This window comes from Numida meleagris, chromosome 1, assembly GCF_002078875.1.
Source record: "Numida meleagris isolate 19003 breed g44 Domestic line chromosome 1, NumMel1.0, whole genome shotgun sequence".
NCBI lineage: Eukaryota > Metazoa > Chordata > Aves > Galliformes > Numididae > Numida > Numida meleagris.
This window is the reverse complement of record NC_034409.1, coordinates 102670509-102691785: the sequence shown is the minus strand read 5'-3', so window position 1 is coordinate 102691785 and position 21277 is coordinate 102670509. Positions and strand designations below refer to the sequence as shown.

General features: G+C 41.1%; 1 protein-coding gene across 4 annotated transcripts in view; it reads left to right on the top strand.

Annotated features, from left to right (window-relative positions):
* The window catches only part of SCAF4 (SR-related CTD associated factor 4), a 45427-nt gene continuing 24150 nt past the window's right edge, over nucleotides 1-21277 (top strand). The window contains exons 1-9 of one of the 4 annotated variants that reach the window (XM_021404206.1): nucleotides 1-310; nucleotides 12725-12808; nucleotides 13407-13451; nucleotides 14464-14625; nucleotides 15734-15869; nucleotides 18631-18770; nucleotides 19238-19414; nucleotides 19759-19856; nucleotides 20351-20398. In XM_021404206.1, the coding sequence (XP_021259881.1) occupies nucleotides 281-310; nucleotides 12725-12808; nucleotides 13407-13451; nucleotides 14464-14625; nucleotides 15734-15869; nucleotides 18631-18770; nucleotides 19238-19414; nucleotides 19759-19856; nucleotides 20351-20398 (920 nt within the window). In that variant the 5' untranslated portion in view covers nucleotides 1-280. Of the gene's footprint in view, nucleotides 311-12724; nucleotides 12809-13406; nucleotides 13452-14463; nucleotides 14626-15733; nucleotides 15870-18630; nucleotides 18771-19237; nucleotides 19415-19755; nucleotides 19857-20350; nucleotides 20399-21277 lie in introns of all 4 variants that reach the window. The other 3 variants (XM_021404198.1, XM_021404227.1, XM_021404217.1) reach the window with 3 other exon arrangements.

The following is a 21277-nucleotide window of genomic DNA, read 5'->3' as shown; positions in this document are numbered from 1 at the left end:
CCCCCCCCCGTTCTCTCCTGTGGGTGGCGCGGGGCCGGGAGGCCTGCGCGATCCCAGGGTGCCGTGCGCGGCGTGGGCTCCGCCATCCCGCTGGGAGAGACGGCCTGCGCCGGGGTCCTGCCAGCGAGACGCCGCGGCCAGCGAGCGAGCGAGGGTGGGAGGCAGGGAGAGGAGAGAGCGCCGGCCCCGCCGCCGTCAAACGGCCATGTCCGCGCACAGCCCCTGAGCGGTACCGAGCCGCCCCTCCCCCGCGCGGACGCCCGCCTCAGTCGCCGCCAACATGGAGGCCGTGAACGCCTTCAACCAGGAGGTGGGAGCGCGGGGCGGCGGGGACCGCGGGCTCCGAGGGGTCACGGCGGCCGCCTTCGCCTCACCCCCGCCCCCAGCGCTCGGCTTCCGGCTGTGGGCCGCGCGGGCCCGGCGCGGAGGAAAGGGAAAAGCCCGGGCCTGCTTCGGCCTGCGGCATGGAGCCTGCCTGGGGCGGGGGGCACGGCGGGGCTCCTCGGGAAGATGGAGGCGGTGGGGGCTCGGCGGTTGCAACGGCCTAGAGCGCGGGCCGGGCGGGGTGGGGGGGGTACCGGGGGCTACTCTCAGCCCCCACCGTGGCCTCCTCGCCCCGGGAGCCGTGCAGCGAGGCGTGCCCGGAGCGGGCTGTTGGCTGGGGGGGATGGGGAAGGGAACGAGAGGCGCGTTTGGGAACGCGGGGCGCTGCCATGTGAACGGCGGCGAGTGGGAGAGGCGGGACGTTGCACGGAGAGAGGGAAGGGTGCGAGGGTGCCCGGCTGTGTGTAGGGATGGGGCTGGAGGAGCCGTCCGGCACTAGCCCTACCCCCCCACCCGTAGGCAGGTGGGAGAGGGGTGGGCGTCCAGCTCCTGGCACACCGAAGGGCCCTCCTTTCTTCTGATCCCTTAATCAGCCAATCAGAATTTGAAGCAGGATGGACAACGACTGCTTTTTTGCATCGTGTATTGAAAACAAAAAATCCAACTTGTATTTTATAAAGTTTTGACACGTGGCTCGAAACGATTCTTACTCTGAGTCCCGTTTAATGAATTGGCTTTTTCAGGTCGTGTACAGGCTATAGAACATTCATACTTTCATTGCAGATAATCATTTAAAATGAAGTCAGAATCCTTCCGACGTGTTTAATGTATTTTGAAGGTTGCTGTGCACGTTTGCTGTGCAGAACGAGGAAAAATGGCAGGCTGCTCTCATGTGATGAAGTCATGCTGTGTAAAGTTCATTCCCTGCAACTGCTTGTCGCTTGCACACAACTGAAAATCTGTGCTTCCTTGAAAAAATACAAAAGTTCAAAACCAGAGAGCATATCTGTCCTGTTAACAGTGTTTTTTTTTTTTCATTTACTTCTGTTATGGGTGCATGTTACATTGTTTTGAACCAGGTGCATGAAAGGGTGCAAAACAACCTCCCCAAACACATTAGAGTACAACAGCATGTTCTACATTTTCAGTTTTAACGCAGAAGACAGAAGTATTCTTACCTGACTGAATAGAAATAAAAGCAGTCGTTTGCCAGAACTTCTACTCAGTTTACTTCAATGTGTTGCTACCTGATACTTAATTGTACTTAGTGTTTGTCAAAAAACAAAAACAAAAAACCCTTTTTTTTTTTTTTTGCTGATCTGGTGCTGAAAGTATGTGTGACTTTAGAGTATTCTGTGACTAACCTCTATTTCAGAAATAGATGTGTCTCAGTGCCTCTTCCTCTGGGATGAATATCTACTCAGGTGTAGTAAAAAGCGTAATTCTTTTGTTTGATACATTCAGAAATACCGTGTGAAATTCTGGTGACTGTAAGCTGAAGCATATTAAACCACTGGATTTCATTTGAGTGTGAGTTACGGGAAAGAAATCTAATTGTTAAAATCCCTGTTCTGCGGTGATTTGTATTGGCGAGTAGTTCCGTGGGACATAAAGTTAGCATGTTGGGAAGTTTAGGATTCATGTCATTACTGTGTTGTCCTTAGAAGGTGTACATGTGATACCAGTTAGGAACATAAAGTTCTTAAGCTGTTCTGTTAGCTTTGCAAAGCGTGTTGCCTGAAACTGTGCACAAAACCCAATGCATGTTACGCTTTGAAACACCTCAGCTCTTTTGAGGAGGGGAAGATTTACAGTCATGTACCATTCTATTTCTGATCTTTCATAGTGACAGTGGAGAAAGAGCTGTTTTACAAATAGTGTCAATGTTATTCACAGAATGGGGGGCATAGGGCAGGCTGGTGACTGTGTGAGAACTCATCTTGTGCTTAAAGAGTGTCTTAAAATGCATAGATGTGCCAAGGACTACAGAGGTATGTGCGTCTGCTGATTGAATAATTGTTTTATGGAGAGTAAAATAGCTTCAGCAATGACGGTCAGGGTTATCCCAGTCTACCCTTTAGGTCAAGAATTCCTCAATGTACTGGCTGACAGTTGTACAACGCTACTGTAGAAAGAACTGGGCTTTTGTAATGGCAACTCTTAACTTTGGCAGCCATGAGTTTTGTTCTGGACTTCCCATGTATGCCGGAGCTTTGCTGTCTCTTTTGGTGTGGAGGTGACAGGAGTGATTTCCTCAGCCCGTCTACATATGCAAGGAACACGACTTGCTGCCTCAGGTGGCTGTATGATCATTTGGGATTTTGGGGCAAGTTTGGTGTTTACAGCAATTTCTTGAAGGGTGGTAGATCTAAACTCAAATCACAGCTGTAAATTAGGCATCCTCTGGGCTGTTATGTTGGTATCCTCTTTTCACAAAAGCATTTAGGGAGGAAGAGAAAGGCACGAGCAACTCTCTTATTAATGGAAGTTGCGCTGTTTTGTTCTGCCTGAAGTTGGTCGCCCAGTTCTGTGCAAATCATTACAATTTTTTTGGCTGACTCCAGTTTCTCTCAGGAGTTCCAGTTTTGACCTATGGGTTTTGACTGTAAATGATCATGTTGCAGTGAAGTAACAAGTTCCTGCCTGTCAGCTAATTGTGATAAGTACGTGATCTTAACTGCCCATCTGAACTGGGAGGCGAGACTTAGATACAGAGGTCTGAGCTAGCGTGTTCTACTTGGCAATTGTGGCAAGCTATGGAAGAACACTTAGATTAGTTTGGCTCTGGTGACGGGTGGTACCTTAGACAAGTTACATAATTGGATCATGTTTGATTGTGTTGCCCTCTCCTATAAATCCTGTTTTTTGTACCTCTATTTTTACTATATAGTTTACTAGTAAATGCGCCTCTTTAAAATTATCATTTTTCTAGAGGAGCAGGCATGTTTTTTTTATATTCACCAAACGTGTTAACTGCTTTATTTTTATTCAGCTGCACTCTGAGCGCGTATTACTAACTGAATAGGTAGGATTTGACACTTATGTGATACAGTGTATTTCCCCTGAGGAAATTAGTTCAAACTGTATCTTAGGGGAAAGACTTACAATTTGTGTACTGTTTGGTGTACGTGGTTTGTTAGATTAACAATATAGTGTAAGTAAATCACAAAAGGTAATTCGATAATGGTGCAAAACTTAGACGTGCATTTAAGAAAGGAAGTAAATATTTTTCCAGAACAAAAAATAACCCCACGCATTTATGATGATTTGCAAAGTTTTTAATCCCTGTCATGTTTTAATCTAGGGAAGATACGTTTTCTTTTGTTAACCTGAAAAAACTGAGGGGTAACTTAAATGTTATAAAAGCTTGAGACTAGAAATGGGGATTTCTTTACAGTCTGCCTGAAAGTGGAAACAAATTGAGTTTGCTGTTTTGTAATCTTACCTTTCTATTGAGTAATGCAGCATATTAATTTAATCATACGTCTCAGGTTGGCAGTAGATAATCTGTACCACTAGAACAGTTGATATCTCACTTCAATCTCCCTGGATCACAAATAGAACAGATATTTTGTGGGCTGTTTATTTAAAGTTACAGCTGCAGCTTCCTTCTTACCATTTATCCATATTGAGTGATCCAGTCAGTTGTATTTTTGTTCTATATAGCTGTCTTTTACTAATGGTAGACTACATTTTGCACGCTGTGTTATGTAGGTTGCTGTGAAAGTAATACTTCATATTTATTTCCATGGTAGCTACAAGAGATACACACAGCACAATAACGCTATTTGATAGAACAAATTCTGAGCCACAAAATGCTATTGCTCAGCATAGTCACCACCATTAGCTATGCTTTCTTGCCAGCAATGAGCAAGAGCCTGCATGCCATGCCTGCAATAAAAAATAATAATAAAAAAAACAACCCTGCACCAGTAGAGGTGCGCTACTGTAGCTGTTGCCTTTGCTGAAACGCACCACCCACCCCTCACTGTGCTCACATCCACTGGTTGGACTCCAGAAAAGTTTAGCAATCAGCTGTGAATGTCAGTGGGTGCCATTTTTTCCGTGTGGAGGAATTCAATGACACACCTTTGCTTCGAATACACCTACATGTTAGGTGTGATTCTGTCAGGCTGCCCCTCTGCTGCCATAGGCCACACAGCAACAAAATGTAACAGAATATTGTTGGGAAGGTTCAACCTCTACTGCCATGCACCACCATCCACCTCTGATGTCGTGGGCAAACATAATGAAATGGGAAGCATTACTTTCAGAGCAGCCTTCATACAATCCATCCCCTAACCCCTCAGTCCTTCTCTTCGTTGTGTTGCTGTTGCCAACAAGTTTTATATCCTTCTGTGGAGAGGGTGGTATTCAGAGGTTTTGATAAAGGAAACACGGGTAACCTGTATTTTCTGCTCCCTGTTCTTCCCCTTCCCACTACAAGACCTATAAATAGAGGCTAGCAGGATATCCTTCACAGCAGCCCTTCTACAATTCACTGAAACTCATGAATCTCAGTTAGATTCCCTCTGATGTGTGACAAAACAACAAGAACACAACTGGCAATACCTGCGGTCAGGGGAAAGACACACATCACCAGTCTTCTGTGCATATTCATACCCTTCGTCTCTTTCAGAAGGCAGTGACACTGGTTGCAGCTGCCTAAAATACATCCCATGAGGCACCACAGGGTGTATTTTTAAGTGAGTGCTGCCTCCCACGTGTCCTGGGAGAGTTGCTCAAGCAGCAGTTCTAATGATGTTTGGGTGGTGTAGAGAAGGATAGGAGAGTGCTTCTGGAGTTTCAGACTGAATTTTGTCTGTCTTTACTCCGTGATGGAGACTGAAATTGCGGAAGTAGTGTGAACTCTTTTGGGACAGAAGTTGCTTTGTTGCTGCGTTCCCCTTAGTTGAAGGGTCATCATCATTGTGATAGTGAAAAAGCTGTGTGTTTCTTCTAGACTGAACTGTTTCCAGGAACCTGGAGAACTGTGGTGTCCTGTTAGAGATTCTTGGTAAGAGAAGAAACGAGGTGAGAAGCTTTTCAGGAAGCTTTTCTGCTGGGCTCATGAGTGTAGCACTGACCCTAAAAAGCAGATGAGTTTCAAAAACATTTGTGTAGGAAACAAAATTCTGCTCTGTGTGCTTTTATGCTGTCATTTTAATTTGTTTTCTGTAAAGACTTTTTTCCCTAGTGATTCTGAATTTGTAAATGGTCTTTAATGGCCTCAGAAATAGCTTAGTGGATCAAGTACTCTTTTTGCTGGGGTTCCTATCTGGTCAAATTTAAATCTCAATATGTTTTCCAAAGAATAGAGTCTGGCAGCCATGAGTTTTGTGGTGATCTTTTGCAGCACCTAGTACTTGGTATGTTTCACAGTTGATGGTCAAGAGCTTAAAACTTACATTGATCCTCTGAGGAGGATCTCAGCAACGAAAGTTGGGTGGACGTTATTATCTTCCTTCCTTTCTTAGCAGATCAAGGAAGAATGGAGTCCTGAAAGAAGAAAGGAAGCAATGAGTTTTACTGGGGAAGGAAAATGTATCTTAATGGTTTTATTTTACCTGTGTGTTTTTTTTTTTTTTAAGACATCTGACCTCTTAAAAATCAGGTCATGCATTAATATTATGGTGCTTTGTTAACAAAATAGGATGCTGTTGGTGCTTGGTAGTCAAACCTTCCATCCTCCTTTTTTTTCTTTAGATATGTAAATTACTGCAATGATATGCATATGAGAGGCTTGCAGTTTGGCTTTTTCTTACGTAGCTTCTAAATGCATAAATGTATTAAAAAATGAGTGAATATACAGGATACTGACTGTGTCATATATGTATATGAAGCCCTGCTTAAATAAATGTTCTTGGACACATGAGGCTTCCTGAAATTGTTGAGGGCTTGTTAGACTACTCTATGAAAATTGTAAAAGGAAGATTGAATGAGAATATTGTAGCAATGACCTGAGTGCTCGATGCCCGCTAAACACTGCTTTTCTTTCAGTATGTTATGCATCAGTGCTATTCCTTTTCTGTGGATTTTATTTAATGAGTATATAAAACTGAGCCATATCTCTCTATTTGCAAATAGAGATCTCTTTATAGCAAAGAGGCTTAAGCAGGAGAGCAAAGCCAGCAAAGTCAATTCATTGCTTCATATATCAAGTACAAGACACAGGAAAAAGTTATAAGCCTTATCTTTTTCCTTCTGTGCCGGTGGGATAAGTCTCATGGGATGTCACTGTCTCCCTTCTTTCCTAGCAGTTTCAGTTTTTGGAAATGTATGAGCTGCCTTCTTTCTCTGACTGTTGGCCTTAGAATATTATAAAATAGTCTAGTCCGAGAGAACTACAAAAATCAAGTAGAACTGACCGACCACTTCAGGACTAACCAAAAGTTATTGAGGGCATTATTGAAATAATGTCTTTAACGCTCCCAGCCATGGGGCATCAGCCACCTCTTTAAGAAGCCCATTCTGTTGCCTGGCCACCGTAACAGTAAAGAAATTTCTGTAATACCAAATTGAGCCTCCTCCGGAACAGTTTTGTACTATTCCCACGTGTCTTGCCATCAATGACCAGGAGGAAGAGGTTGTTGCTTCCCTCTCCACTTCCCCTGCGCAGGTTGCTGCAGAGAGCAGTGAGGTTGCCTCAGCCTCCTCTTCTCCAGGCTGGACAGCCCAAGCATCCTCAGCCTCTCTTCACAGGACATGCCTTCAGGCTCTGTTACTAGCTCTGTTGCCCTCCTCTGGATGCATTCAAGTACCTTAGCATCCTTTTTATATTGTGGAGCCCAGAACCACACACAATATTCCAAGTGAGGCCACAACAATGTTAAATATGGGGAGAGAATCACCTCTTTGGCTGGCTGTGCTGTGTTTCTTGCGCCCTAAGGTGCAGTTTGTCCTCTTGGCTGCCAGAGCATGCCGCTGGCTCACGCTGAGCCTGCTCTCATCAGCTCCCCCAGGTCCACCTCTGCTGAGTTGCTCCAGCCACTCATCTCCCAGTCTGTGCCTGTGTCCAGCGTCATTCCCTCCCACATGCAGCACCCAGCGTTTTCCTGTGTTGAACTTCCTGTTATTGCTCTATGCCCGGTGCCTCAGGCTATCTAAATCCTTCTGCGAGACCTCTTGTCCCCCCAGATGTCTTTTTGCTCTCTGCTTTCATGCACATGTTACTGCATGGTTTTGCGTTTCTTTTAATAAACTTAGTAATAAAACAAAGCTGATAGCGTTCCCACATTTCATCTTTCTCTTGCTCCTAAGGCATTCTGTGCCCAGATGTGCTGTCTTTAGGGTTCTAAGGTAAGGCAGTGGGTAAATTTGAAAATAGCCATTCTTTCTTTTGCTTCAAAACCTCATCATTCTCATGCTTGTGTGTAAAACAGACCCTCAAAGGGCACGAATTGGAGAAAAGCAGAAATGAATAATTTGTTTTTTTGGAACACTTAAAAACTAAAGGTTGTCATCCAGTTCTTTCTCCCATTACTCACTTTACCTGCGGCTTTGATATGGACTGGAGATCATAGAATCATAGAATTAGCTAGGTTGGAAAAGACCTACAAGATCATCCAGTCCAACCATCCACCTACCACCAATAACCCCACTAAGCCATGTCTCTCAACGCTATATCTAAATGTTTCTTGAACACCTCCAGGGACAGTGACTCCACCACCTCCCTGGGCAACCCGTTCCAGCGCCTGACCACTCTTTCAGAAAAGTATTATTTCCTAATGTCCAGCCTAAATCTCCCCTGGCGCAACTTGAAGCCATTCCCCCTCGTCCTATTACTAGTTACGAGAGAGAAGAGGCTGACCCCCAGCTCACTACAACCTCCCTTCAGGTAGTTATAGAGAGCAATAAGGTCTCCCCTGAGCCTCCTCTTCTCCAGACTGAACAATCCCAGCTTCCTCAGCCGCTCCTCATAAGGTCTGTGCTCCAGACCCCTCACCAGCTTCGTCGCCCTCCTCTGAACACGCTCCAGGCCTCAATGTCTTTCTTGCAGTGAGGGGCCCAAAACTGGACACAGTACTCGAGGTGGGGCCTCACCAGGGCTGAGAGATGGTATAGTTTGATCTGGAAGACTTGGTTAATTCCCTCAGTTATCTTCTATTATGTGCTTCCTGTAGTATTTCTGTATTTTACATTGATCTTTGGGGGATGATGACTTGCTTGCTCGTTAAATAGCATGTAGTACCATTAGTCTCCCTTTTGCTATCTGGTAAGGTTTAAGGAGCATTTCAATTCTGTTATTTAGTTGCATTTATTAGCCTGAAAAGGAACGAGTGATTCTCCTCCCTTTGAGATTCTGGACTTTAGAGGTATTTTATCCTGCAATTCCAGACTACTGCAAGAAGAATATTCTTCAATGAATATTTTGTTTTGTGATTTGAGTTTAGTAGGCTCTTCCCTACTTCTTTTTTTGTAGTAGATGGGTTGATACAGAGCAAGGAAGAAAAGATATCATTTGAAAGCATGGTGCTCCCACAGCACTCAAACTGTCAATTACAGAGAGGGAGGTTCCAGGAGTGTTTGAAAATTCTTAAACTAGCCGAAGCCAGAGCTTGTGTGATACAACAGTGCTTTTTTTTTTCCTGCTGCTTTCAGCAGGTAAGGTGATTAGTTTTCTCTTGTGTATTAAAAGATCCACACAGACAGCAGGAGGCAACTCCTCCTGAACTACTGAAATGATCAAACGTAAATAAAGGTACAAGCCTTGAATAGTCCTTGGGCTAATTCATTCTTCTTTGCAGGGTTTCGCTTAATTTCCCTTGCTGTCTCTTGCCCTGTGGTGCTCGCCACCCTAGGGAATGGGTTAGTTTGCATAGTTCCGAGCGCCAGCTGAGTGCAATGGGGAGCAGTAGCCTTCTTGCTTGCTTCTCTAGACAGCAGTGTCATTGTACAGGGAGGGAAGGTGGGAAGCAGCTCTGAGCTGTTTCTTTTCTGTGAATGTGTAATTACAGTTGGTAGGAATTTTCTAACAGGTTACAGGCTTTACAGGGCAGAGTGTTCCATACAGCACGTTGGAAATGCTCTCGAGCTAAGCTTTTCCATCTATGTTGCCTCTTGAACTGATGGTAGTGCTCTTAGAGAAACTGGGTATTTCAGTACTATTGGAAGAACGCTCCTCTGAAAACAGCCTTTTCTGGCATGTATTAGTTTGGGAAATGGATACAAAAGAGGATCGAGGTCTAGGTGAATGTGTGCAGATGTTCAGTGTAACGCCTGTGCAGAAGGTTTCACCTTCTAGCAGTGAAAATTTGCAAGGAACTGGTAATGTTGTATTTTAGATTTACCCCTTTTCAACATGGTTTTGACGTGTCTAGCCACGATAATGAAAACTTAATAAAAATCAGCTTTAAAATATTTGTTTGGTGTTGTAAATCCTAGGTAAATCTAAAAAGGCAACAAAGTTTTAGTGTGCTGTTCAAAAAGATAGCAACAGGGTGTGTGTGAAGAGAGGGCAGGATATTTACGCATGTACACATGTATGTTTATATGTGGAAATACATTCATCTTAATTCATGGATGTTTCAGCTATAGTTGATCCTGATTTGCACTCTGGAAATATCTGCACGTACTGACCTCACGGCTTTTACTCTGTATTCGTTGCTGTTGCCCAGGGTGCTGTCTGTAACAGCAAATGAACAATTTATAGTCTTCTGCTCAGTCTTGTTCTTCTCAAGCTCCTGTTTATTCCTGCCTTATTAGCCTCAGTTCCAGCCTCTCATATTCTTTAATTAATGACTTCTTCCAGCTACCGTATTCTTTATTGCATCCTCCCTGGCTACTTCATCTAGCTGATTTCCCTTCTTCTTGGCCACCAGCTGTTTTGTTTTCCTTGTATTTTTTTCGCTAGTTATAACATCATTCTTGGGATGCCTTTTCAGACACCTGAAACGCTTGTTTTTTTTCTTTTTTGGCTGTGACGTATTGTTATCTGTCTTGCTATGAGCTCCTCAGTTTCCTGATTCTCTCCTTTTCGCCTGTTGTGTTGCTGAAGTATGAATGCTGAAGTGCTGCTTCACACTGGCTGCTTTGTTCTTGTGTGGGGCTTGCTCCTTTATCTGCACGGCCAGTTGCTTCCTGGTGTGTCACAGGAAGGGTATGGAGTACCTGTCTTAAAATGTTGGCCCCTTTTTGCCTGCTCCACCTCATCTTCAAACCCTTTTGGTGGCTTATTTGTGGGTACTGTATTTTGTTGTGTTTTTTTTGTTTTGTTTTGTTTTCCTTCCATTACATCTCAAAACAGATTTTCCTCAGTTCTAATGTTGTGTTGACTTTGTCCATCGTGAGTTATTGCACTTATTCTAAAGAAATAATTCAGAATTGAAATCAATCAAACTTTTTTGAAAGAGCAAGTTGACCCATAGACACAGCTGCTGTGTGTCTTACAGTTTTAGTGACTTAAAAATCAGATATATGGCACCAGTACTTGCCTTTTATGGAGATTAGTAATGAAAAGTCACGGTCTTGACTTGATGTTGGAAAGGATATCTGGCAACCACTCTCTTGAAGGACAATTTTTCTTCATTTGTATCTTGTGGAATAAAAATAGGTGTTTTTGTTGTTGTTGTTTAATGTAATTCTTGCTTTGTCCTTTATTAGTGTAAGGCTCACATTTTGATTTGCTGCATGCGTTATTGACGCTTCACTTGCCTTCAAGAAGTTAGCTGTAATGTTTTTTATCTTCAGTTATATAGCACAAAACATTTTTCTGTGATTTGTGGGGAAAAAATTCACAGTAAAATGATTGCGTGTGCAGGAAGTGTTGAAGACGTGGTTGTTTTTTGTTTGTTTTTAATTATAAAAACCATGACAGTATAAGGAGTCTGCTTTTAGTAAGCCACAACTTAAATAGCAGGTTTAGTTTATGGGAGGAATAGAAAATACTATTTAATGGAGCAGAGCACCTAACTGTGAGGTGTGATATGAAAGGAGGCGTTACAAAGTAGTACTGGAACATCTCGGCTTTTTTTTCTGCCTGGAAGATGGGAAGAAGATTGGAGAAAACTGTTCTGACAAGCCAACATGAATTGTGGTTCTAGGTCTGCAGGCTGGTAGAATACAAGTATTTGCATACACCTTAAAAACAGAGTAGCGTATGGTGTAATTTTTAGGATTGGCCATTTCTATGATTTGAAATTACGACAGCAGCGTATGGAGTGCAGAGGGTTCGCTGTAGATTCCGAGTAGGCAGCCTGATCTGGAAAGTGGTGAAATATTCATGGGATTTTGGTGTCACAGGTGTGTGCAATGCATGCTTCTGAGTGCCAGACTGCAGAACTGTTACTGAAAAACAAATCTTTTCAAATTTGTTATTTCCTTATTCTTTTAAAATGCTCTTCACGCATCAAGTTACGGTGGGAAAATCAAACTGTTGAGTGGTACTGGGCATCTGAGGAGAACGTAGTGCTCTTTCCTCAGCATTGTGTGTTGCCATCGTGGATGTGTTATCAGCTGTGACAATTCTACGTGCAAGTTTTAGTTTCTGTCAGTTTCTGAAGTGTGAATTTAGCACTTGCTTTTCAGGCTCATGGTTAATACTGGAAGACTGGTGTGACTTCTCAATGCCTAGATTCAAAAGGTTGCGCAACTGTTTTGTGACAGAGTTCCTCACATGAGACAAAAGTCGTGCTGATGCCATTTGTGAATACAAAGTTTGTTTGGAGTTACACTTGGATATGAAGAGATCTATATCCTACATGTACTATATCTGTTTTGAATATAGCGTATGAAAGCTTTGTCCTTGGTGAACTGATTTTTCCACTTGGTAGTATGAGTTCAGAGAACAGTGCAGAGGATTCTCCACAACAGTTGCTGCGATTAATAATAATATGATATGCTCATAGCAAGCCAAATACCTCCATTAAAGACATTTGCAACATTTATATATAGCAGGATAATTTGGAAACTTACTGCTGATTTGATTGCCTTGATGGATGAAAGTTGGCATACTTCTAGGCAAATTATTTTAAGATTATAGGATTATGTCAGTCTGTAGGGATGTTCTGATGTTTCTGTTTCTTAAGGAGCTATTCGGGCTAGTTGAAATCAAGGTACAGTTAATTTTGTTGTATGTATTTGTTTTTGTGAAATAATTCATGTACCGTAAGTTTAATACCTGTGTTTAGACACAAATAAGACGTTGACAGAAGCCATACCAAAATCTTGTAAATTGCTACATATGTGTTATTTCACAAGGAGGACAACTTTGAACATTGCCCTAGAAGGTCTGCTTGGTAGTACCTTTGTTTCAAGGGCCAGCTAGCATCGTAGTGATGCATAGCGCAGAATATCTGTAAACAGTCATTTGTCTGAAATGTTGTGTTTTTGGTTAACTGCTTGAACCTCAAAGTACATTTTTAATGTTTGGGTTTTTTTTTTTTTTTTTTTTTCTGTTCAGCTCTTTTCGCTGATGGAGATGAAGCCTCCTATTTCCCGAGCAAAAATGATTCTCATCACAAAAGCCGCCATTAAAGCTATCAAGGTAAAGTACAACAGAAGGAAAACGAAACTGTAACACTAGCAACGTGTTGTTATTTTGCTTCCAAGTAAGTGCATCTGTGGGTTTTCCAGTCTTAGCTTCGTGGATGTTTTATTTTAGTTGGCATTAAGAATGTTATTTAGAAACAGGTGGGTGGTGAACATCAGCTCGTGGTTTTAGACTAGTAGCATAATGCCTGCTTCGTTTTTTCAATTACTGCTTTTTAATGCCACCCACTATGGTGTTATGATTTCTATGTAATAAAATTTCAAACATTGCAGCTGCATCATAACATATTAAAATGTACTGAACTTACTTATAAATCCAGAAAGTTCTCACTTTTGTGTAGACATTGGAACACTTCTCACGGAAAGGATGGCTTGTGTCTGCTCTACCCATGGCATCTTTTTCTCCATTAGCTGTTCAGCTTGATTATTGCTGACATGCTTCTTTCTTGAGTATGACTAGAATATTTTGTGTGTAGTCCATACTAAGTGGTTGTAAGCATTAAGAGTTAAAACTTAATTGTATCATTAAGTAAAATGGAAAACGGTATCATTGTCAAGTTGATGATAAATTGATTTATGTATTTCTTTTCCAGCTCTACAAACACGTTGTCCAGATTGTAGAGAAGTTTATCAAAAAGGTAATTAAAAAAACATTTAAAAAAATACTATCTGCATCTGTTACTACTAGTGTTATTCAGAGACTGAAGGACAAAATGCTGTTTTGTTAGGATTTTATATATTTTTATCTCTTTGACCCTATAATCTCCTTATTTGAACTTTTCATGCTACGTTAGGAAGGGTCAGAAAAAAACGAGTGTAAAATTCCCCCCTCTAGTTTCCTGGTGTTGTTGACCTTCAGACTGATTTTCAGTGGCGCTGTGGTTGAACCCAGCAGGTGGTTCAGCACCACGCTGTTATTCGCTCTCTTCCCTCCTTCCCAGTGGATGGCGGAGAGAATCGGAGAAAAAATGAAATAGAACTCATGGATTGATGTAAAAACAATGTGCTAAGATACAGAAAAGGAAGAGGAGGAAAAAGGATAATAGCTATTATATATATGTGTATATAAAAATTATATTTTATATATATATATATTTATTTTGCTGTGCGCACACTCAGCCAAAACTTGCATTTCTGTAAAAATGTTCATGGCTCCTTTCTCTAGATTGATGAAAATACTACATTGTTTAGAAAGTTATTGTTCTGTAAATTGAAAGTGCTTTTTATGTTAGGATTCTTAAAACTTTTCGTATGTACTGGTCATTTTAGCTAATTAGTGATGCATAATACCAACTTCTTTCATTGGTGTAAAATTGAGTCTGTAGCTTTTTGTGGAAATTTGTGTTTGAACATAGTGTTACTTTTCACTTTTTGTTTTTCCTTGATAACTGTTCCTTACTGTTGAATGTATTTCAATACTTGTTTTCATATGGAAGATAATTGTGAAAGGGTGATTTTTTTTGACAGTATTGCTTGATTTTTTGCTATCCATTGTTTTCTCTGGAGCCCATATAGTTCTAGAGACAAAGAAGTGTTTGTGTTGTTTTTTTTTCCTACTACTCATATACTGAGTGTAGATTTCTTATATGAAGGTAAGGAAAGCATGTTACCTTATCATCATTGTATAACGGAAAATTGTTTTGTTTTCAGTGCAAACCAGAATATAAAGTCCCTGGATTGTATGTTATTGACTCTATTGTTCGTCAGTCTCGTCACCAGTTTGGAACGGATAAAGATGTCTTTGGGCCAAGATTCTCTAAAAATATTACTGCCACATTCCAGTATTTGTATCTCTGTCCATCTGAAGACAAGGTACAACTATGATTTCTTAAGTGTTGTGAATTGGTAACAGCGTTACTTTGACATTTCCATATACAAGTGAGCTAATTTGGTGATTCTCTATGTCCTTGCAGTGAACATTGTTTTATAAGATGATAGAACGTACTGAGAAAGATTATCAGCAGTAACAGTTAAATAGAAGTTCTAGCTAAAAAAAATATTTTGTCTAAATTCATCAGTTCTGTTCTCTGTATACAGATGCATGAACGGTGTGTGTGTGTGTGTGTGTGTGCGACCGTGCCAAAACTTTTCTTCTTGAGACTTCTTCAGGACAACTTATTAGTGAAGGTGATGTCTCCCACAGAAAGAAAGTGCCAGAGTCGTAGCCAAGTGCCGGACTTGTAACCAGTGAAGGTTCTGCTCATTTTTCAAGACTTTCAAAGTGATTAGTCAAGGCCAAGGACATTGCTGTCCTGGAATTGTTTTTCAGACCAAAATCTTGTTCAAAGATAATCATTCTAAGTTTCTATCTAACTGATAGTATTGTAGAAAATGTTTTGTGAAATTGTTTAATCATTTAGCTTTAACTTCCTGCAGTGATCAGAGATTTTTCTACCTCCTTTCCTGATCTTTTGAACAATGGTGAAGGATTTTCAAGCGTCAGTGTAGGAGTGGTGGGATTAGTAGTAAAAAAATCTGAAGAAACAGTCTTTGCTAACTTCAGAACTTTATTCTAGTATTTTATTCTAGCTTTATGGCCCATCTCTTCTGTGGGCTTTTCAGGCTCATCTTCATTTTTCCTGTCTTTCTTATCACATTTATTGTTTGTTTCACCCCTTTATGACTGTTTGTGAAGAAGTGATGGGGCTGATATGACTTCCTGTACTGTTTATTAAACCTGGATTTTCTGCCTGGCCAGAACAGCATTAGTAAAATGGTACAAGGAAGTTTTACTTAAGGAGATCATAAGTTGACAGATTCTTGCTGACCTGTGTGACAACAGTGGGTTATTTCAGCGGTCTGCCCAATTATTCTGTGTTGTTAAATCTGTTCTTCTCAATGCTTAAAAAAATAGAATAAAATTGGAGTTCGTGTATTAGGAAGCTGTATCTAGTGTTGATGTCTGCTTTTGTTTCAACAGAGTAAAATAGTCCGTGTCCTGAACCTTTGGCAGAAAAATGGTGTCTTTAAAATTGAAATCATTCAGCCTCTTCTGGATATGGCAGCAGGAACTAGTACAGCTGCTCCAATGACAGAAAACGCTACTAATAATGAAGGTATGAGTGACATGAGTGATGGCATCGGTGGACAAAGGGAGGGCAACTGATGTCATCTACTTGGACTTCTGCAAGGCCTTTGATGTGGTCACCCACCACATCCTTATCTCTAAATTGGGGAGAGATGGATTTGAAGGGTGGACTTATTCAGTGGATGAGGAATTGATTGGAAGGTCACAGCCAGAGGGTTGTGGGCAACAGTTGCTATGTCCAGGTGGAGGCCGGTAATGAGAGGTGTCTCCCAGGGGTCTGTCTTGAGAGCGGTAATCTTTAACGTCTTTATCAATGAAAGATTGTTTTGGTCATGGGTTCAAAAGCGCCCTCAGCAAATTTGGTGATGGTACCAAGCTGAGCGGTGTGATTGATATGGTAGAAAGTAGGGATGCCATTCAGAGGGACCTTGATAAACTGGAGAGATGGGCCCATGAGAGCCTAATGGAGTTCAGCAAAGCAAAGTGCAACGTATTGCACTTGGCTCAGGATAATCCGGGATATGTATACAAACTCATTGAGAGTAGCCCTGCTGAGAAGAACATAGGGGTCCTGGTTGATGAAAAACTGAACATGAGCCAGCAGTGTGTGCTCACAGCCCAGAAGGCCAGTGGTATCCTGGGTTCCATCAGAAGAGTGGTGGCCAGCTAGGTGGGGGAGGTGATTGTCCCTCTCTACTCTGCCCTCATAAGGCCCCATCTGGAGTACTGCGTCCAGGCCTGATGCCCCCAATACAGGAAGGATGTCGTGCTTTTTGAGACGGTCCAGAGGAGGGCCATGAAAATTATCAGAGGGCTAGAGCACCTCTCCTATGATGACAGGTTGGGAGTTGGGCTTGTTCTGTCTGGAGAAGGGAAAGCTCTGGGGTAACCTCATTACGGCCTTCCAGTATTTAAAAGATTATAAACAGAAGGGAAATCACAGCTTTTACTAATTCTTTTAGAAAGGTGAATGATGTTAGAAACTTGGTTGCTTACACGTTGAAGTGCCTACTGGTAGTTTCAACAGAACATATTAATAAATTCAAGTTGACTGTTACAATTATAATTTTATAATTCTCATGTTGTTTTTTTTAATGTTAGGATCTGCATCAGTAAATTATGACATTACATGGAAGAGCTTCATGTTACAGTGAATCATTTTAGTAGCTGAAAGAAACAGCTTTTAATCTCTTTCAGTACAAGACCCCAAAACATCTTATAGCAGCGTTTCAAATCCATGATTCCTGAAGAGTAGATTTATGCCTGACAGCAGGCTTTACGTGGACTGCTGGTTGAAAACCACTGACCTAGAGAGCTGAGTAATGACTGCCTTCCCACAGTATTTTTACTGACCTATTTTATGCCACATAAAAGCTGGTAGCGAGGTTACTGAATTGTGGAGGAGAAAATGCATACCACAGTTCTCTTTCTCTGGAGGGTGCTCTTTTTGAGCTTCTGTATTTGTCTTAGCTTTGGTAATCCTTGTTGCACTCGCATATGTTGTGAGTGAACTGTGATGACGGACAACAAAATAAGGATGCATACTGCCATTAGTAGACTCTTCTCCAGTGGTGATATGGAAAGTTCGTCTACTGACAGTCTATACGTGGCAGGGCAGGGGGGAAACTTCTTCACATCTGACTGCAAGTGCAGACTGGTGGTTATACAATTGCATTCTGCTACAACAGTTGAGTCACGCTATTTTTGCTGTCTCTGTTTCATCACTGGCTGTCAACAGATGTGGCGTTTTTTGCCTGAATATTCATTCTGATTTCAATCAGATTATTCACATGCACCTGAGGGGATAATTTGGCCCCGAAATAAACTTATTAATGATTAATATAGACATATTATGAAAGAGAATCTGTTTTGCTCATAACGCTACAGTCTATTTAGCCAAAAAAGAGGAAGATAAATGTAAATTTTTCTCCCTTGAGTAAGCAGACATCTTTCTGAATATATACAGGAAGTAATTTGGGAGCTGAATTATATTTCAAAACAATCACATATCTTTTTGCAGTTTTTTAGCATTTGGCTGCTGGGAAAGTATTATTCAACGTGTTTGTGTTTGCTTGCTGCGTGTCAGCATTGCGGTAATTTAAACTGCAAATAGATGAATGGGTTTAAATAAGTTGGGTGTTGTGAAGCAAGAATATTTGCTTAGTTTCTCAAACTCAAAAATATTTATGTGAGGTTTTTTTTAACTTTATCCTATTGTACAGTTTCGCAGTATTCCAGTAGAATTTATTTGCTGGAGAATAGTTGCTTGCTTACAGTGTGGTGAAGCTGATGGCATTGCTGCTAATTTACAACACTGTAATTTAAAGCAAAGAGAATGGGAAAGCTGCACGTATAGCCTGACGATGAGTGCAGTGTAAGAATGAGTGTAGATTTTCAAACTTTGAAAACGGAACTGTGGTTTTAAGAGTATTGATGTGCATTGCTTAACGCTGTCTTGAGTAGTAGTCTTTCTCTTTTATACAGTTGTAAATACATAAACATCAAATTATCATCTAAAATACCATGCGGGGGATCTCTTTCAGATGGGCTGTCTGTCTGTTCAAAATTTCCACGGTACAGGGATGTGAACAATGAATGGAGCCAGTCACAGGCAAAATGAACGGAATATGCAGTTGATGTAGTTTACATAGGAGTGCAGACTTGCTTCTTGGGTTAAATAAGCTACTGCGGATAGGCAGTTGTTTTGGGGAGGTGGATGTATGCAGTGAAAAGTACAGCGAGTGTTTTGGAGTAACGTAGCTCTTTCTCCATTCCTCTGGAACCTGTAGGTTCGCCACCCCCTCCAGCGAAGGTTGCTTCAGAGCCCCCTCAAGTCACTGCTAATTCAGTACCTACTATGCCGCAGTTGCCCAGTTCTGATGCCTTTGCAGCTGTAGCTCAGTTGTTTCAAACAACGCAAGGACAACAGGTAACCTGTTTGTATGTGGATTGGGGGGCATGGGGAAATGGTGACAAAAAGGTCCATATTTCAAGCAAAATAAAAAACATCCCCGAATTAAGTCAGTATTTGAATAGTCTGTGACCTTTCTAACCAGAAATGGTGGTATTTGAGGAAAATTCAGTTATGTATTACTAAGGAATTAGTTCTGAATTGAGTTATGAACTTTCGAAACCAGGCTTAATATATAAAATGCTGAGATGTAATGTTTGTACATGTGATTAAACAATTGCACGGTTGGAAGGCTTGAATACTCAAATCTTAGGATGTGCTAGATTTTGCCACTGAAGTATCTTAAAAATGACTTCATAATTCATGCATGTTATTGGTGGTGATCGTCTTGTGCTGCAGTCTGATTTAATACAAATTTATACCCTGCAATTCTTCTAGTGCTATGTAAAATATATTTATTTTACACTATGTATTTTTTTTTGTAGCTTCAGCAAATTCTGCAGACTTTTCAGCAGCCTCAGAAAGCCCAGTCTCCGGTCATAGATAACACTGTGATGGCTCAGGTTCAAGCTATTACTGCTCAGTTGAAAACTACAGCATCACAACCAGCCGAACAGAAAGCTGCTTTCCCACAACCTGAGCAAAAAACATCATTTGACAAAGTAAGTTTTCATTTGTTCCTTGCGTGTAGCATCATCAGTTCAGCAAGAGGCTGCTTAGAGATACCTCAATGTCTTCAATTTGTTAGGGGGAGAATGGTACAAGTTGTGTTTCTTTCCTTCTGGTCGGAAGTTGTCCTCCCATTTTTACTGTCTTTGCATTTTCTAAGGCTTAATAAAATTGGTTTTGATCAGCTGAGTTAATTTCAGTATTTTTGTCCTGCTTCTAACTTTTTCTTTAATTCCGGAGTAGTTGTATAGGAAGACAACGATATTAAGGACGTTTTGTTTTACAGTTGTGTAAACTATTGAAAAAATAGTTCACTTGATATAAATTCTTTCAGAAGCTGCTAGATCGGTTTGACTACGACGATGAGCCAGAAGCAGTGGAAGAATCAAAGAAAGAAGATTCAGCTCCTTCTCCTTCAGTTTCTCAGCCAGCCTTGTAAGTTTTCTTTGTCATAATAAACAATTATTTGTTATAAAATATCTTTAGTTTTCAAAGCTTACTAAAATTCCAGGTGATCAGTGCTTAACTGTTAACAGTCAGAAGTTAAAATATTGTTAACGTTTTCTGTTCTTTACTTTGGTGATGCATTGTATGTTTGGCATGTTGCATCATTGATTGAGGAATGTGTTCGGTAGAAAAAAGCTCAGTTTTGGTTTCAGGATGAGTTCTTTGTTTTTCTTGCATAACTGAGTGTGTCAGGGAATTGTTAGTAATGGGCTGAATTGCTTTGCCATCTGGGGAAGAAAAAAGCTATTCTAAACATTGTAGCAATGTAATGTATTAACTACTAAAAAAATAAGTTTGGCTTTGCAGCTTTAAGATCTCAAAGATTGAATACCCATGCAAACTAACTCAGGCTCCTCGTTGCTGTTTGCTGTGCATTTTGAAAAGTCTTGAATTACATGATCACATACTAGTTTTTCCCACAGGACCTCTCTCTCATTCAGTGCACAGGCTGGATGGTGCTCAATACCTGGGTTAGTCAATATTTCTTTTTTCCCCTGCTTCAGTGTGTGGCCTCATGTTTTTCTTTCTGTATATGCCATCTAAACCCTGCTCTGAAAAACAGGTTCACTAACTTTGTCATTAGCTTTTTCACTGTGTTTATCACTTTAAGCACTTTAATTAACTAACATATGTAACATTAAAATGCCCTTTGAGTAAATTGGCAGAATTTTCCCTATAATACAGATGGGAACTCTGGAGTACAGAAATAGGAGGTAGGTCAAACACCTACCACTTGTGTATGCCTACCCTAGTGGTCACTGGGCTAGGCTTTTCAGCATGTTTATATTCTGTTTGTAGCACTTCTCAGCCTCTGCCCTTATTACCTTATAGTTGTGTAAGATGCTTCTGAAAACTGGATTCCAGTAGTCTCATTTTGGGCACACGGAATCAGAAGTATTCTATATGATTTGTCCAGGATCTCATATGAGAATTATATGGTGCCCTCGTTTTAAAATACAACTGAGTTCCATTTCCATCACCATTAAATTTCTTTATCTTCCTGAAATCCTACTTGTTTTTGTACACAAACTGTGTCCTGTAAACAGGTTTGGTTAACTGCACGTACCTCATTGATAGCCTGAGCACTGTCTATTCTGTGTGTTGAATCAGGAAGTGAATGGCATCGCTCTGGCCCTTATGTAATATACATAGCCCTGTCTCCTCTGCCCTAAATTCCTTGCAAACTGTATTTTTTTCCAGCGAAAGTACGGCTGCTGTCTGTTGTACCCGCAAGACAAACTGGAAAAGAGGATAATTAGCCTAAGGCAGACAACCTTAATGAAAAATGTACATAATCTTAGGGCTTTAACAAGACCGTATAAGTACAGGGGAAGAAAGAGGCTAACTTT